The sequence below is a fragment of the Colias croceus genome, chromosome 30 (assembly GCF_905220415.1).
Source record: "Colias croceus chromosome 30, ilColCroc2.1".
Classification (NCBI taxonomy): Eukaryota; Metazoa; Arthropoda; class Insecta; order Lepidoptera; family Pieridae; genus Colias; species Colias croceus.
The window spans coordinates 3734633-3751436 of record NC_059566.1 but is presented as its reverse complement, the minus strand read 5'-3'; the positions used below and the strand labels follow the sequence as shown (position 1 = coordinate 3751436).

At 32.4% G+C, this 16804-nt stretch overlaps 1 protein-coding gene across 8 annotated transcripts in view; it reads left to right on the top strand.

Annotated features, from left to right (window-relative positions):
• LOC123704692 (segmentation protein cap'n'collar-like) overlaps window positions 1–16804 on the top strand; it is a 110078-nt gene that overhangs the window by 78208 nt on the left and 15066 nt on the right. For all 8 annotated transcript variants that reach the window (XM_045653123.1, XM_045653122.1, XM_045653118.1 and 5 more), the window contains 4 exons: window positions 9347–9471; window positions 13051–13148; window positions 15395–15474; window positions 16127–16223. In XM_045653123.1, coding sequence (XP_045509079.1) covers window positions 9347–9471; window positions 13051–13148; window positions 15395–15474; window positions 16127–16223 — 400 coding nt within the window. The remainder of the gene's footprint in view (window positions 1–9346; window positions 9472–13050; window positions 13149–15394; window positions 15475–16126; window positions 16224–16804) is intronic.

The following is a 16804-nucleotide window of genomic DNA, read 5'->3' as shown; positions in this document are numbered from 1 at the left end:
TGGTCTTAGCGTAATATAATGTTATAGCCTTCCTCGATAAATGGGCTATGTAACACTGAAATAATTTTTCAAATCGAACCAGTAGTTTCTGAGATAAGTGCGTTCAATCAAACAAACAAATAAACTCTTCAGATTTATAATATTAGTATGTAGTGATGATTAAAATCATAAATTATAATCATCATAAATTATAATCTCCCATACCCCCATAGACAAGGGGACATGGGCAATAGCCAATATTGTTATAAAATTTTACCATCGCGCGGCATCAAACCCGTTACCTGTCTCAAAAATTAAACCGTCGACAATGTCATTATAATGTCATACATAAGTATGTGCGCAAAAAGCGAGCGCAATCATCGATCAATAATGATCCATGGATCGTTTGCGATCTATACAATGCGCTTGATACAAGGAAATCGTATTTTTTGTGTGCACCACTTTGTGGAGAAAGGCTTTTTATTGATCGCGTTTTAATATTTTTGATCGTTATATAAATCCATTTTTTTTACCTTCTTAGTAATAATTAGAAATAATTAAGTCAGTTGTTTCGAAGCCTTTTCAACTCAAACAATCAATATTACCTAATATTAGTGAAAATTCGGTTTTAGACAAAGTAGGCGAAGCTGTGAAAGAAAGCTACTATGTATTTATATAATCAAAATGAATCGCCAAATGTGCCAATTGGGCTATTTTTTAAACGTTCTAGAATCAGGAATCTTTATCTATAAAAAAAACGTAGTTGTCTTAGGGCTGATTTTTCAATCCTTGGTTAAAACTTATTAGTCGAATAATGTATAAAACTACCATTTTTAAAACGTATTCTATAATTGCCCGTATTTGACAGTTTACGTGACATTTTAATATTATCATGTAAGGGCCGATTTTTCAAACCTTGGTTAAAATTTATCCGACTAATAAAGAATTACTCGAACATATTAAAATGTCACCTGAATACTATCAAATACGGACATTTACAATACATTTTTGAAACGGTAGTTTAATACGTTATACGATGAATAAGTTTTAACCAAGGATTGAAAAATCATCCCGAAATACTTATAGGACGGATAAGTTTTATCGAAGCATTGAAAAAGAAACATACATAGGGACAGACAGATAGCGACTTTGTTTTATACTATGTAGTGAAGTTTCATGTAAAGCCTGGTCAAGCAGTTAGTTAATCTAACATTCGTTTAAAATCAATTAAAGAACTTAACAAAGACAATACTGGGAAATAGATTTTTTGCACTTTATTTTTAGGATTCTCTAAATTTAAGTTTAATTATTTTCCTGTTCATTGAATCAAGTTTATATATTACATACTAGCTGTTCGCTCCGACTCCGCTTGGATTAAAAACAAAAATAAATACGCTTAGAAACTTATGTAGTTTTTAGAATCGTCTTTTAGGGTGCTTTACCACCAATAATGTGCGAATCATATAGCTTCGTTTAGTTAAGTATTTAGCGTTTGAAGCGATACTATTGGTTGATTTACAAACACTCGCTCGCTTAACATCCTCACATATAATGGTGGAAATAACCCTTAAGAATTGGCCAAATTAAGAAGCCATTTTTCAAAATTATATGTTATCATATAGGTATGTTATCTTCCTTTAATTATTGAATAGGCGGGGTTTATTTCATTAATCACTATTATTCATAATCTCAATACCTACCCAAATATATATATAATCCAAATTATACACTTTCAGTTCCAAATAAAAAGATAAATAAATAAATTTTTTCAGGACAATTTTCACACACGGCACGATCTGATCGCATACTAAGCTTTCGCTTGTGTTTTGGAAACCAGATGGGTGATAAACATACATATATAATTTTAAATAAATACTTATATATATAAGTATCACCCAGACACAGAGCAAACATCTATGTTCAGATATACTATACCTACATACAAAAAAGCTTATGAATTATACATATACTAAAGCGCTTTCTAGATCTATTCTCTCACTTCAACACTAATGAAATCAAATACCAATTTGTTATGTTAACAATATGATTCGAATAAACTAACTGTAAAAATATCAGAATTATTGAAGGAACAAACACGCAATTATCGCCTTTAAATATATGAAATTAAAATACAAAATACTGTGGCGTGTACAGAGCAATTTTTGACACATACACTCATTTCTAATTGCGCGCTCAAAAGCTAAAGAAAGTCAACGGGACGGTGGTCCGTTATAAGAAAGAAGGCTTCGCAACTAAAATCGAAAACCTCCGTACACAATGTATGAAATGCGCAAAGTTTAGTGAACACCATCGCGTCTGGCGCGCGGACGCGCGGTATGGCGGGAAAAATGTGACGTTTGACAGTTAACTTTTTTTTTTCGACGAAAAAAGAAAAAATGCCGCGCCGGCCAGTGACAGTTTAGGCATAGACAATGTGATTAAAAAAAAGTACCTGATTATTATTTTTTTTGTGCAATAAACCACGTTGTGTGGACAGTCTGATTTAAGTGCAATATTCTCATTTTAAGTTTTTAATAGATTAGTTTTTAATTAGTTTTATTTAGTTAATAGTGTTATGGATTTTCTTGATTATCAAGTGAGTATGTTCTTAGATTTAACATGATTATTTTTGATATACCTGTCTGTTTGTATTTAACCGACTCCATTAGACTCGATTTTGACTTTAAACGGACAGATTTAATTCAAACTTTGTACACTACAGTACTTTTTTTTTTTTTTTTACAGTACTTTTTTTTTTTTTTTGTAACTTTGTACAAGGATCAGTGACAATACAATAATTTTAAATAATTTATATATATTATTACAACGTGTTTATTATTTTTAACTCTAATGCTCTAGTAGAGTTATAAATATACAGGTTTAAAATAACTCTAGTTTAAAATTAGGTTTCCATGTTAAATGAAATCGTAAACCGCACGTGTTTTAGTGCTTAAGTTAGTAGTTAAGTTAGCGCTTCGTTTAAGTATAATTCTCAATAGTTAAGTTAGAAAATTATAATAGTTTGTTAGAAAATAGTTTATCTGGGTCAACTTGTAGTTATTAGTAAACGCAGTAAGTGTTGTGCTTACTGCTTTCCGAATCGGTGGTAAATGTTAAATTTATATGTTATGGCGATTCAAAAGTGCTTCTAGAAGAAGTCTAATTCAATAAATAAATGTTTGAGTTTTAACATTAGTAGACAGGGTGTAGGTTCGATACCCAGCTTTGAAAGTTTTAGATTATACTAATAATATAAAGCTGTATGTTGTTTGAACACGTTTATATCAGGAACTACGTTATCGATTTCAAAAGTTCTTTCACCGGTATTACGGGCGAAGCCGGAGCGGACCACTATTTTATAATAAATTAATAAGGGTCAGTTACACGACTTGCTGATATAGTCCCTGATAGCCTATTTACCACTTTTTGACAAACGTTGCCATTTTAACTGACAGATAAACTAAACAGAGCTTATCGAGAAGTTGTGCAATTGGTTATTTAGATTAATTATCATTAGATGTTATCTGAGGGATCGGTAAAACCAATTGTTACATAATATTTTGCAAGTCAAATTTTTAATTAAACTTACACTATTTTTATTTATACAGAAGAAAATCGGTATTTGCGTGAGGGAATAATAAACAAACATACAAACTTTGGTATCACTACAGAGTACAGAGTATAAAACAAAGTTGCTTTCTTTGTCCCTTTAATTTTTAAAACCACGCAACGGATTTTGATGCGGTTTTTTTTTAAATAGATAGTGTTATTCAAGAGGAAGGTTTTAACTTTTAGTATATATATGTAATTTATTAGGTTCTAGAAAAAGTGGGCGAAGCTGCGGGCGGAAAGCTAGTTTATAATATTAGAAGGATTAGAATAGGAATCTTGTACCACATCCTACAAAATATTAAACCACTCAACTATAGTAACTTCCGTTCAATTAAACGAACAATCAAATGTAATGGGGGACAAAAAAACACAATTTGATAGTTTTTTGTTAAAAACGTAACAAGCGAATTATGTGAATGCGAAAATTACACACGCCGGGAACCGAACTGCGGACCTTGAAGTGACCGTGCGCCAAATTATAGGTTCATTGATAAACTGCGGTTAGTTAAACTCTGGTTAAGTTAAACTGGTGTTGTGGTTTAAGTGGCGTTTAGTGATGTGGTATAGTTTGTATGTTGGTTTGGCAATAGCGCAAAACATGCATGGTTTTTGATGCAATTTAGTAGTCCTGTAGATTTAAACAGAAGAATATAAAAAAATGGAAATACTGGTTTTTGCTCGTGGTTTTGTCCGTAATATAAATGTAAATAGTCCATTTATCGAGGAAGGCTTATAGGCAATATAATATCATCACGCTACGACCAACGCGAGCGGAGCAATGCGAGTGAAACCGCGGGGAACAGCTAGTCACTACATAGTATAAAACAAAGTCGCTTTCTCTGTCCCTATGTCCCTTTGTATGCTTTAATCTTTAAAACTACGCAACGGATTTTGATGTGGTTTTTTTTTAATAGATAGAGTGATTCAAGAGGAAGGTTTTAGTATATAATTTATTAGGTTTTAAACAAAGCGGGCGAAGCCGCGGGCGGTATGCTAGTTTAATATAATTCTGACACTTTCTTATACTTTTGACACTTTTAGCGACATCCATAAAAAATTATTAATTTTATTCAAATAAAACCACTTTATTTTTATTATAATGTTAATTGGGAAAAGTTTATACGTGTATGTATTAATTGAGTTTATTTGCGTTGTAAAATTTGTTTAAAATGTGTTGGTTGTAATATTTAAATTTGGATGATGGATGGTTGGTGAATTTTAAGACTAGTTTGGGATGGCGGGTTTGTTCAGGTTTTTTGAAAAAAGATGATTTTTTTTAGTTTTTTTAAGATAATAAGTAAGTGAATCTTCTTTAGGCGCGTTGAGAGTAAAATTTCAAGGTCGCGTCATGGCTATACCGTCACGTCACGGAGTAAGATGACTTTGGTATCTTTGATCTAGCCAAAGAAGTTTCAACTCATACACGTGTCCAGATAGCCCATTTATCGAGGAAGGCTATAGGCTATATAATTATACATATATATCATCACGCTAAGACCAATAGGAGCGGAGCAATGCGGGTTAAACCGCGGGGCACAGCTAGTAATTCATAATTTCATATAGTAAAAAAATCACGCTTAAACTCATGAAATTATTGTTATGTCACCGATCCTTGATAAGTGTACAAAGTTTGAATTAAATCTGTCCGTTTAAGTCAAAATCGAGTCTAAAAGAGTCGGTTACAAACATACAGGTGAAGCTAATAAAAGCGTGTTAAAAATAAAAATAATATCCGATGTATGTCACTGCAAACTACACATAGTTGAAACAGATAAATACACAGTTATTAACTGCAAAACCAGATAGATACTTATATATATCGCGTGTACGAAATTGCCGTCCGTCTGTCCAACATAATAATTTTATTACACCTTGAAGACACCAAGGTCTTGGGCCAAGTGTTTATTTACGTAATGTCTGAATTAAAAACAAATTATGTAATGTGTGTTTTACTGTTTTATACTATCCATATTATATACTAGCTGCGCCACTCGGTTTTACCCGTGTGGCTCCGCTCCTGTTGGTCTGAGCGTGATGATATATGGGCTATCTAACACTGAAAGAATTTTTCAAATCGGATCAGTAGTTCCCGAGATTAGTGCGTTTAAACAAACAAACAAACAATCAATCAAACAAACAAACTCTTCAGCTTTATAATATTAGTATAGATAAGGTTTTATACAAAGCGGGGTAAGCTAGTTAATAATATCACGAATGTAGTTTTCTTCAATAATTAATTTGTATAATTTATGTATTTGTTTGTTGTAAATTATGCAATCTATATTCAAAAGAAAGTTTATTAAGGCCGTGTACGCGGTCCGTGGGCTGTTTGGCTCAAATATGTGATTTTTCAAACCAGATTGTCCATCAACCACTTATCTTACAAACATATGAATTACTAATAATTTTAGGAAATTTTATTGTCTATATAGTTAGTTAAGAGTTTTTTTCAATTAATACAGTATTTGTGAATACCATCAAGATAACTGAGCCGATGATTACTTGATTTCGCTTTTAGTGTCAATTTCGAAGCTAAAAATATCTGAAATCGCTGACAGATCTAACACACAATTTTTTTTAACTAACTGCAAAAATCCTTATTAAAATAGTTAGTTAAAAGATTTTTTTATTTTGGACTCCTAACTTACGAAATTAAAATCCGAACAATGTGAATTTTTTTAGAAATTATAGTCGACAAAATGATTATTTTCACCAAGATATTTGACTTAGTTTAATATAATTTTTACATATTGCAATAAAAGAACGTCTTACTTATAAGATAAAATTTAAAAAATCAACTAAGGTACCTCTATTATTTTTCTACAATTTTTTTTAAAGTACTATAAAACACTGCGCGCGACCCGATTAAAATCAGTCGGCAGCGAGCCTTTCCAGAGAGAGGACATGTTGCTCGGCGCTCTCCTGTGGACTTATGCTGTTCATAGTAAAAGGATAGCGCAAGCCGCGATCTATCGTAATAGATCGCGGAGATTTTGACTTGCGTTAAATTGAATAAGCCCTCTTAACAACACAAATAAAAATAGACACACTTATAGACACATTAAAAACATGAATTTGATCTTTTTTGGCTTAATGGCGTTAAAATGCTATAAATTTACATTAAATCATGTTTACATAACAAATTAAATAATTAAAAACGCAACTAAATCAAAGTAACATTAAAAATTATCACAATTACCTACCAATTGTTTGATATTTACACATTTCCTCAAATATTAGGCGCCATATTGACATACCGTGTTCCCGCCAATATTGACATTTGACAGAATAAACATGGCCGCGTTAGAAATTCGAAAAACGTTTAAAAATTTCCAATTCGAATGAGTGACGCGTGCCATAGACTAAATAGATTAGTTAAGATGCAGATATGGCATTTCCAATAATATTTTTTGAATAGTTCCGCCCCGGCTTCGCCCGTGGTACATGCTTACATTTTCCCTCCATAAGAACCATCCTCGTACTTCAAGGAATATTATAAAAATGTATTAACGAAATCGGTTCAGCTTTTCTCGAGTTTTGTGCCTAGCAACACATTTAGCGATTCATTTTTATATAGATTTAAATTCGCCTAAATCTAATTTGAAATCTTTACAATAATATACTACACAATATTTTCCATAATTCGATGTGTGAAAATGTGATATTTTAGTGTAACAATAAAGTGTAATTACCTACTTCGTGAAGTAAAATCTAAAAAACTATCATACATATTTGCATGAAACTGACTATTTATAAGCCATTTTAATGACCCGTATTGACACGCTTATGTTAGATTAATCTGTATGTTTGTATGTAACCGACTCCTAGTCGATTTTGACTCACTTTAAAGGGACAGATTAAATCGAACTTTTTATACTTTTTATTTTATTTAACACTTATCAAGGATCGGTGACAAACTCATGATATACCATTGATATACTTACCTTTTTATAATATCATGAGTTTCGCGTGTTTTTAATTTATCTGACCTATATTTTAATATATGACTTTTATTAGTGTTGTGCCCTACATAGTATAAAACGAAGTCGCTAACTCTATCCCTATGTCTCTATATAATATGCTTAAATCTTTAAAAGTACGCAACGGATTTTGATGCTGTTTTTTTAATAGTTTAAAGAGTGATTCAGGAGGAAGGTTTTAGTATGTAATTTACTAGCTTTCCGCTCGCGGCTTCGCCCGCATTTTCAAAGAAAATCCCGGATAAAACCTATCCTATGTGTTAATTCAAGTTACCCTCTATATGTGTGCTGAATTTCATTGTAATCGGTTCAGGAGTATTTGCGTGAAAGAGTAACAAACACACACACATCCTCACAAACTTTCGCCTCTATAATATATTTATAAAATTTATAAATAAATTTTTAATAAATAATTTATAATAAATAATAAATAATTTATTATAAATAATAAATAATTTATTATAAATAATAAATAATTTATAATATTAGTAGGATTAGAAGGATCATACATACAGACTGTCAAACTTTTACGTTTATAATTGTAGAAGGATTTTATACAGGTAGGTATTAGATATCTTGTTATTTGTTAATATCGACCAGGTGGTCCAAGCAAAGACACAGGTGAAATCTCACGAGTAGCCGTCAAATATTGACCGTGTACACAATGTAGCGGTGAAATTATCGATTTTTCCGGTTTCTACACTCAAAACACGATGTCACATCACTACGCTATGTGCTACTGTTTGTCGATAATCGGTTTTTTGTGGAAACTCGATTGGTTTGCGTTTTGTCTGTAAATATTACGGTTTTAACGGTTTTTTTTCGAATGGATTTGTTAGTGTTGACTATTATTTACTTAGAGATTTTTTGTACGTTTTTTTAAATAATTTTTAGGGTCTTTAGTCTATCTATTTAGTTCAGAATTTGTATAGAATTCATTTTATGATCTAGATGATGATATTATTTAAGCTTTATTAAAAACTAGCGGACCGTCCCGGCTTCGCTCATATGTTTACGTTTTCTCCATAAGAACCATCCTCGTACTTCAAGGGATATTACAAAAAAATAGGTATTAACGAAATCGGTGCAGCCGTAATCGAGTTTTGCGCTTACATTTGGGCTTCTCCCTCTTTAACTAAAACCTATTAAATTATATACTAAAACCTTCCTCTTGAATCACTCTATCTAAAAAGAAACACATCAAATCTAAAAAGAAACATATCTATTAAAAAAAAACTGCATGAAAATCTATTGTGAAGAATTAAAGATTTGAGCATACAATGGGACATAGGGACAGAGAAAGCGACTTTATTTATACTATGTAGTGAAGATTAAATATCAAATTAGGTACATAATAAAGGTTGTCTGGAAGAAATCGCTCTAAAGCGATAAGACCGCCATTTGTACTTAGTTTAAGCTATATTTAAGTGTCTGTATTTCTTTTTTATTCTCTTTAAGTGCAATAAAGAATTGATAAATAAATAAATAATAATAGTTTACAATTTTACAGTGACATATTATCTATATAATATATAAAACTCAAAGGTGACTGATATAGTGATCTATCAACGCACAGCCCAAACCACTGGACGTATCGGGCTGAAATTTGGCATGCAGGTAGATGTTAGTACGTAGGCATCCGCTAAGAAAGGATTTCCCGAAATTCTTGCGGGAACGGGGAAAAACGGGGATGCACGTACAAAGTCGTGGGCGGAAGCTAGTATGATATAAATACCATTTATTACAATTAAACAATCATACAATTTATTCCACAGTCGTTCATGCGCTCCATGTCGGTGGAGCAGCGCTGGCAGGACCTCGCGTCGCTGCTGACGATACCGCCGCCCCCGGACCAGTACCAACACTACCACCAGCACGCTCACCACGCGCATAATATCAGGTTAGTGAGAAACGACGAGATTCAGAATCAAAGTACATATTATGTAGCATCATATATGTGGGAATAGGATAAATAATTAAGATTGTATTTCATAACTACTTTTATTTTTAGTCTGTGCTTTTCTATTAATTAATCTGTGGATATGTTATCTGTAGACTGTAGAACGATCTATGTTGTCTATGACTTGACTGTGTGTTTTTTGGTACGATGTAATTGTAGTGGAGGATTGTTGAAATGTATTTTTGATATGTAACCGGTCGCGGTGTCTGGGAAATAAATCGATTGGGCGATTTTGGCTTTTTATTTACACCATCCCCACATATATTATAAAATTAATTACATATTTTATTATATGATGATTGATGTTACATAATATGTATTTTATAAAATTAAATTGTAAAACTGACAATGATTTAAAAGCTTTAGCACAAGTCACAGATGATATAATATCCAACAGTGACGAAGGCAATGGTAGTCTCTTGGTTCTTTTAGACTTCACAAGAGCATTCGATTGCATAGACGTGGAGATGATGGTGGCAAAGCTCAAATACTATGGGGTCAGTACGAATGCATGTAAATGGTTTCAGTCCTATTTAATGTATAGAAAACAGTGCGTTATTATACAAAATGGCGACAACTCCGAGAGATCGGTCGATAGAACACTGTCCCGTGGATGTCCTCAAGGTTCTATACTAAGTCCTCTTTTATTCTCTATATACACAGCAGATTTGGTTAAACAAATAAAAAATGGGAAGGTTCATTTATACGCTGATGATACTCAAATTTATTATCCTATAAACACGAAAGATCCGAAATGTTTAGAATTGCAAGTAAATAACGACCTGGAAGTAGTTAATGTGTGGGCCAAAAGAAATGCGTTATTGCTTAATCTCAGTAAGACGAAATTAATGATATTGGGCACTAAAACCCAATGCCAAAAAATAAAAAAACAAGATTTAAAAATTGGGTTAGGCAATACACAAATAGCTCGGGTGGATTCAGCTAGAAATCTAGGTGTTTTGATGGATGAAGAACTCCGATATGAGGATCACATTAATTTATTGGTGAGGAATGCTTTTTATAAACTCAAAGTTTTTTACCAATTTCGAGAGCATCTTACGGAGAAAGCCAGGGTAACACTTACAGAATCACTGGTGCTATCAGCCTTCAACTATTGTGATACGGTGTACGGGCCGCGACTCTACGGTAAAACCGAGCGCGCCATCCAACGCGTTCAAAATGCTTGTGCCCGCTTCTGTTTTGGTATACCGAGACGCGAACATATTACACCATACCTCAATAAAAAGGGCATTTTAAAGATGAAGGGAAGACGAGAGCTTCATCTAGCGGGCCTAGTATTTAAGATTATTAGAACTGGCAAGCCTGTTTACCTGTATGAGAAACTGTCGTGGGCTAAAGATTCGCATGGACTAAATACACGAAGTAAAACAGATAATAAGCTGACCATTCCAAAACACCAATCTTCAGGTTTCAGAGGAGGGTTTAAGTTTTCTGCCACTAAAATCTGGAATGATCTCCCTCCCCCACTAAGATTAGATATGGCATATATAACTTTTAAAAAAAAACTGAAGATCTTTTTAATAAAAAAACAGATTAGTGGTGATAATTAAAAACTCAACCTCTTAGCGTTGAATATGTATTATGTATATGTGAACGTAACATAGTAGTGAACTGTCGATTCCTTTTTTGTTGTATTGTTTTTTCCGTTGTTTCAATTTTGGTTGTTATTTTTTAAGAGTTACTTAGTCTAGTATAGATATAATATATATAAGTATATAGTAGATAATTACGTAGGCAGATTGTTGACGGCGAACCTCAACTCAAGGCCAGACTGAAAATCAGCGCTGTAGTACTCTAGAGTCAACAGCATAGCTGAGTCTGGGCCTTTTGCCACAAAAATATATTCTTTTTTTATTTTTATTTTTTTCTTTTCAATTTTGTTATTAGGTTAAGTAGATTTAAGTTTTCAAATCATTGTGGCAATAAATACATTCATTTCATTTCATTTCATTTCAAAAGAGCAATTATGGAGTTTCCTGCCGGTTCTTCTCCGTAGATACTGCTTTCCGAATCGGTGGTAAATGTTGAAAATATGTAATGACGTTTCAAAAGTGCTTCTAATTGAATAAATAAATGTTTGAGTTTGAGTTTTGAGTTTGCAAAGTGATTCAGAAGCAGATGAAAAGTTGCTAGAATCATAATCAGGTGCGAAGTGGGTAGAATCATAATCAGGTGTTAAGTGGCCTCTTTTAGTTTAGATTTTTATTACAAACTAGCAGTCCGCCCCGGCTTCGCCCGTGGTACATATTTACGTTTTCTCTACATAAGGACCATCCTCGTACTTCAAGGAATATAATAAAAAAAGAATTAACGAAATCGGTTCAGCCGTTCTCAAGTTATGCGCTTACCAACACATTTTAGGATTCATTTTTATATTATTGAATAATGAAATAACTATACACTTATTACTTTAATTATTCGTAAAAAAGAAAAATATTGACTACAGATTCATAATCGAGAATAATCAGATTCAGAATAAGAATGCTAGTTAAGAATAAAAATCAGAATAAATATCGAGATCAATTACCACTTCGGTTTTGATTATTGCAATAAGAATGTATATTGACATTCTAATGAGAATGACTAAAATTATGAAGCTGTTATACTTGCAGCCCTTATCAGAATGCATTTTAGAATTAGGATAGAAATTTAATCAGAAACATTATATAAAAGAACTAGCTTACCGCCCGCGGCTTCGCCCGCTTTGTCTAAAACCTAATTCAAATTCAAATTCAAATTCAAATTATATTTATTTGCAAGAATGTAGTTACAAATTATAGATGTTTTCATTACAATATTATGTGGCTAATACATTCTACCCATTTATTGGGTGTGCAAATATTAAAAAAGAAAGTTGATTAGTTTAATTATTTAAATGTACACACAATTCAATTTTCACAATTACGCGAACGCACTACGATTTACACGATTATATCACTACACACTTCACTTATCACACACAATTCAGTTTACACTACTTCAAAGTCATAAATTCTTCAATGTCATAAAATTGTTTTACCATTAACCAGTTCGTCAGTTTATTTTTGAAAAGATTTACTGGTAGTTCCTTGAAATTGTCCGGTATTTTATTATATATTTTAATAGCCATAAATGTTACACTGTTTTTAGCTTTGTTGATTCTACACGTTATATATTATTATTACAATAAATTATATATTAAAACCTTCCTCTTGAATTACTCTATCTATTAAAAAAAACCGCATCAAAATCCGTTGCGTGGTTTTAAAGATTTAAGCATACAAAGGGACATAGGGAGAGAGAAAGCTTTGTTTTATACTATGTAGTAATTAGCATTAGCATCGTTAGATCAGGACCATAACTTATGTTACAGAATCGAAATGTAAAATTAGAATTACAGTAATTGTTTGAGTTAGTTTATCTGTAAATTTTTTCATACTATGCAAAGTGTATTATTTAATACCAAATTCAAATTTGTATCATTGTTTCTTATTATTATGTATGTTTGTCTATCTATAGCCACGGTGCGGCCGGCTATGCCCCCAACTACGCGTCTCACGCCCCACTCGGCCCCGGCCCCACGGCCCCACATGCTGAGAAACATAGCGAGACATATGGTAAGTTATATTTTATGTATTATTTATTTATTTTTTTACTAGCTGTCCCCAGCAGTTTTACCCGCAGTGCTCTGCTCCTGTTGGTCTTAGCGTCATGATATATAACCTATAGCCTTCCTCGATAAATGGGCTATCTAACACCGAAAGAATTTCTCAAATCGGACCAGTAGTTCCTGAGATTAGCCATGGCACTAACTTGAATGACAATGTACAAGTTATTAAATACATATTCTGAATTTTTTAAATATTTTATCGATTCGATCTGGCCTGGGAATCTGGGGATTTTTAAAAAGTTTTATTGTCAGTTTACACATTAGCTAATGTACTTTCGATATCAGTTCAAAGTTTTTCAATATCTTCAATTTTTACGGAATAATCACGTGTGCACACTTAACGATTACACCCTGTATAAAACAACACTATCAATGTACATTATAATAAGCAATGACCAGACAATTTTTCATACTTGCAAAAGTACAAAATGAATGAATATTGAATATTTTATCAAAAAATTTTGTTATCAGAATGACAACACATTATTTACATAATATTAAAACTCACAGTTAATATCATCATGTATATTGTATATAATGATTAAAGACATTTTTTTTGTCATCCATTATTGTCATTTTAATCTTAACTTAATATAATAAAAATGTGTGCGTGTACTAGTGTACACATGTAAGAAGTGAAACTTCTTTATGACCTTATTTTTCAAAAAATAATTTACTATGTGCAACTTTACAGAAATACGTCGAATCACGCGTGGTAGGGATAAGAAAAAGATGGCGCGTAACGGAAAAATTTCACGCGTAACGAAAAAATGTTACACTAAATTTTTTTTCAACCCCGATAAAGAAGTTTCACTTCAAAAACGTAGGAAAGTCAAAACTGTACATTGAATATTTTTTTAAAGATTACTTGGGAATACTAAAGAATTTAGAATACATATACTAATACTTCATGATCTACAGTAGATACCGAACCCAAAAATAGTTTTTAGAATTTTTGTCTGTATATCCGGGCTAATCTCAGAAAGTACTGCAAGGATTTACTTCAAATTGAGTACAGAGATAGCTGGAGACCTAAGGAAGGACATAGGATAGGTTTTATCCCGGAAATCCCACGGGAACGGAAACTATACGGTATTTTCTTTGATTGCGCAGGTGAAGCCGCGGGCGGAAAGCTAGTACTATGTGTATAATGATTATGGACATTTTTTGTCATCATTTATTATCACTTTAATTACTTATATATTTGTGTTATCATCTTATTAAGTGTCGCGTATTATAATTTCCAAATTTATCAGTTTATCGTAATGGGTTTTTCTTTTTTAAGATGTTTGCAACACCTGTTTGCACACATGCATACATGCAAACATACAGTAGCTGTGCCCCGCGGGTTCACCCGCGTAGCTCCGCTGTTGGTCTTAGCTTGATGATGTATAGAAGCCTTCTTCGATAAATGGACTATCTAACTCTGAAAGAATTTTTCAAGTCAGTAATTCCTGAGATGAGCGCATTCAAACACTCTTCAGCTTAATAATATTATAGTAAAGATTAACTAACAGTCCGCCCCGGCTTCGCCCGAGGTACATATTTACGTTTTATCTACATAAGAACCATCCTCGTACGGTCGTACCTCATACAGAATTATCGAAATCGGTTCATGATGCCGTGACAACGCGAAACGGGTTTCATTTTTATATGTATAGACTATGTTAAGAAAATGAAAGAATTAATATAAGATTATGGTGTTTGCTGTTTATAAACGGACATGTTACATATGTTGTTATAGTGTCTTTAAACACATGTGTTGATACCTATGTTGCTATCGTGTTTAAGTTATTATGTTGTATAGTGTTGTTGTAGTGTTTATAAACGAACGTGTTGTTTTATAAAATTGTAAAACTGACACGATTTAAAAGAGCAACTATGGAGTTTCTTGCCGGTTCTTTCCGAATCGGTGGTAAATGTTGAAAATGTGTATTGACGTTTCAAAAGCCTTCTATAAGAAGTCTAATTGAATAAATAAATGTTTGAGTTTGAGTTTATACATATGTTGTAAAAAAGCGTTTATAAACGGGCATGTTTTATTTGTAAACTTTAGTTAAGGAAGAGCGGGTCCTCCTGACACAGGTTTTAGTAAACTTACTAGGAGGACTCATCCATTTTCTGTATATGAAAACTGTGTGTATGAAAAATAATTAAATATAATATAAATATAATATGTTCTTTTATACGTAGGTGCTGCAGCGCCTCTCGAGAGCTCTTACAAGGTGGAATCAGCACATCATCCTCAACAACACGATGCCGTGTATTATCAGGTAAATTAATATGTTTGTTTGTTCTTGAATGAATGAATGAATAATTTATTTGCACCAGTTACAAAATAATAACAAAAAAAATGTGTGCGTGTACTAGTGTACACACGTAAGAAGTGAAACTTCTTTATGACCATATTTTTCAAAAAATAATATACTATATGCAACTTTACAGAAATACGTCGAATCACGCGTGCTAGGGATAAAATAAAGATGGCGTGAAACGGAAAAATGTCACGCGTAACGAAAAAATGTTACACGTTGTTACATGTTTTTTTCCAACCCCGATAAAGAAGTTTCACTTCAAAAAACACAAACAATAGAAATTCGTACAAGGCAGCCTTATCGCTAATACAGCGATCTCTTCCAGGCTACTGTTGTTGGTTGGTTCTTGCTGCTGTTGTTGTTGTTTTTATATAAGCAATCGTATAAGCAGATAACAATGCGGCAGTTAATTAACTGCCAGAATGATATCCAGCTTTTAATTAAACAGCTAGGCAAATGTATAATTATGTTATACGTAATAGTTTGTTGAAAAATGATATTTGGTGGGTAGCGAAATAAAAATATTTTTATTTCACACTTTTTAATGTTCTAGCGTATGTTTCGTGGAAATAAACTGTTTTTAAACCGGTTTTTACGTTTTTTTTAACAGAATTCTACATCGGAAATGGCGCCGAACCAAGATGGCTTCCTGCAATCTATTTTAAATGATGAAGATCTTCAGTTGATGGATATGGCGATGAATGAAGGTCAGTTTAATTTAGTCAAATATAAATTACTAGATTAACTACTTCCCGCGGCTTCGCCTGCGTAGTCAAAGAAAAGTCCGCATAGTTCCCGTTCCCGTGGGATTTCCGGTTTAAAACCTACGTCCTTAATTCTTAGGTCTCAAGCTATCTCTGTACCGAATTTCATCTAAATCGGTACAGTAGTTCAGGCGTGAAGAAGATACAAACAGACAATAATCTATTTTATTCTGTCTATAATGCGTGTTTCAAGTTTTTAATAGTTCTATTTTTGTTTGTTTCTATTTTTAACAGATCTTTTATACGGAGAAAAATCTTGAGTATTTTTTGCAAAAATCATGTTATAAGTAATGTTGTTATTATAAAAATCCTGCCTTAGGGAAAATTTTTGACAAAAAATGTCAACAATGATTGTCATAATAATATAATTATTATTGCGTTGATAAAAATAAATAAAGTGTAATAACTAATAAGTAATAATGGTTATCAATTATCATACTAATAAGTTTTAATTTTAGCGCAAATAACATTTAAAATTAAATATCTCACAAGTTAAAACAGTGTGTGCCGAGCACACGTGTCAG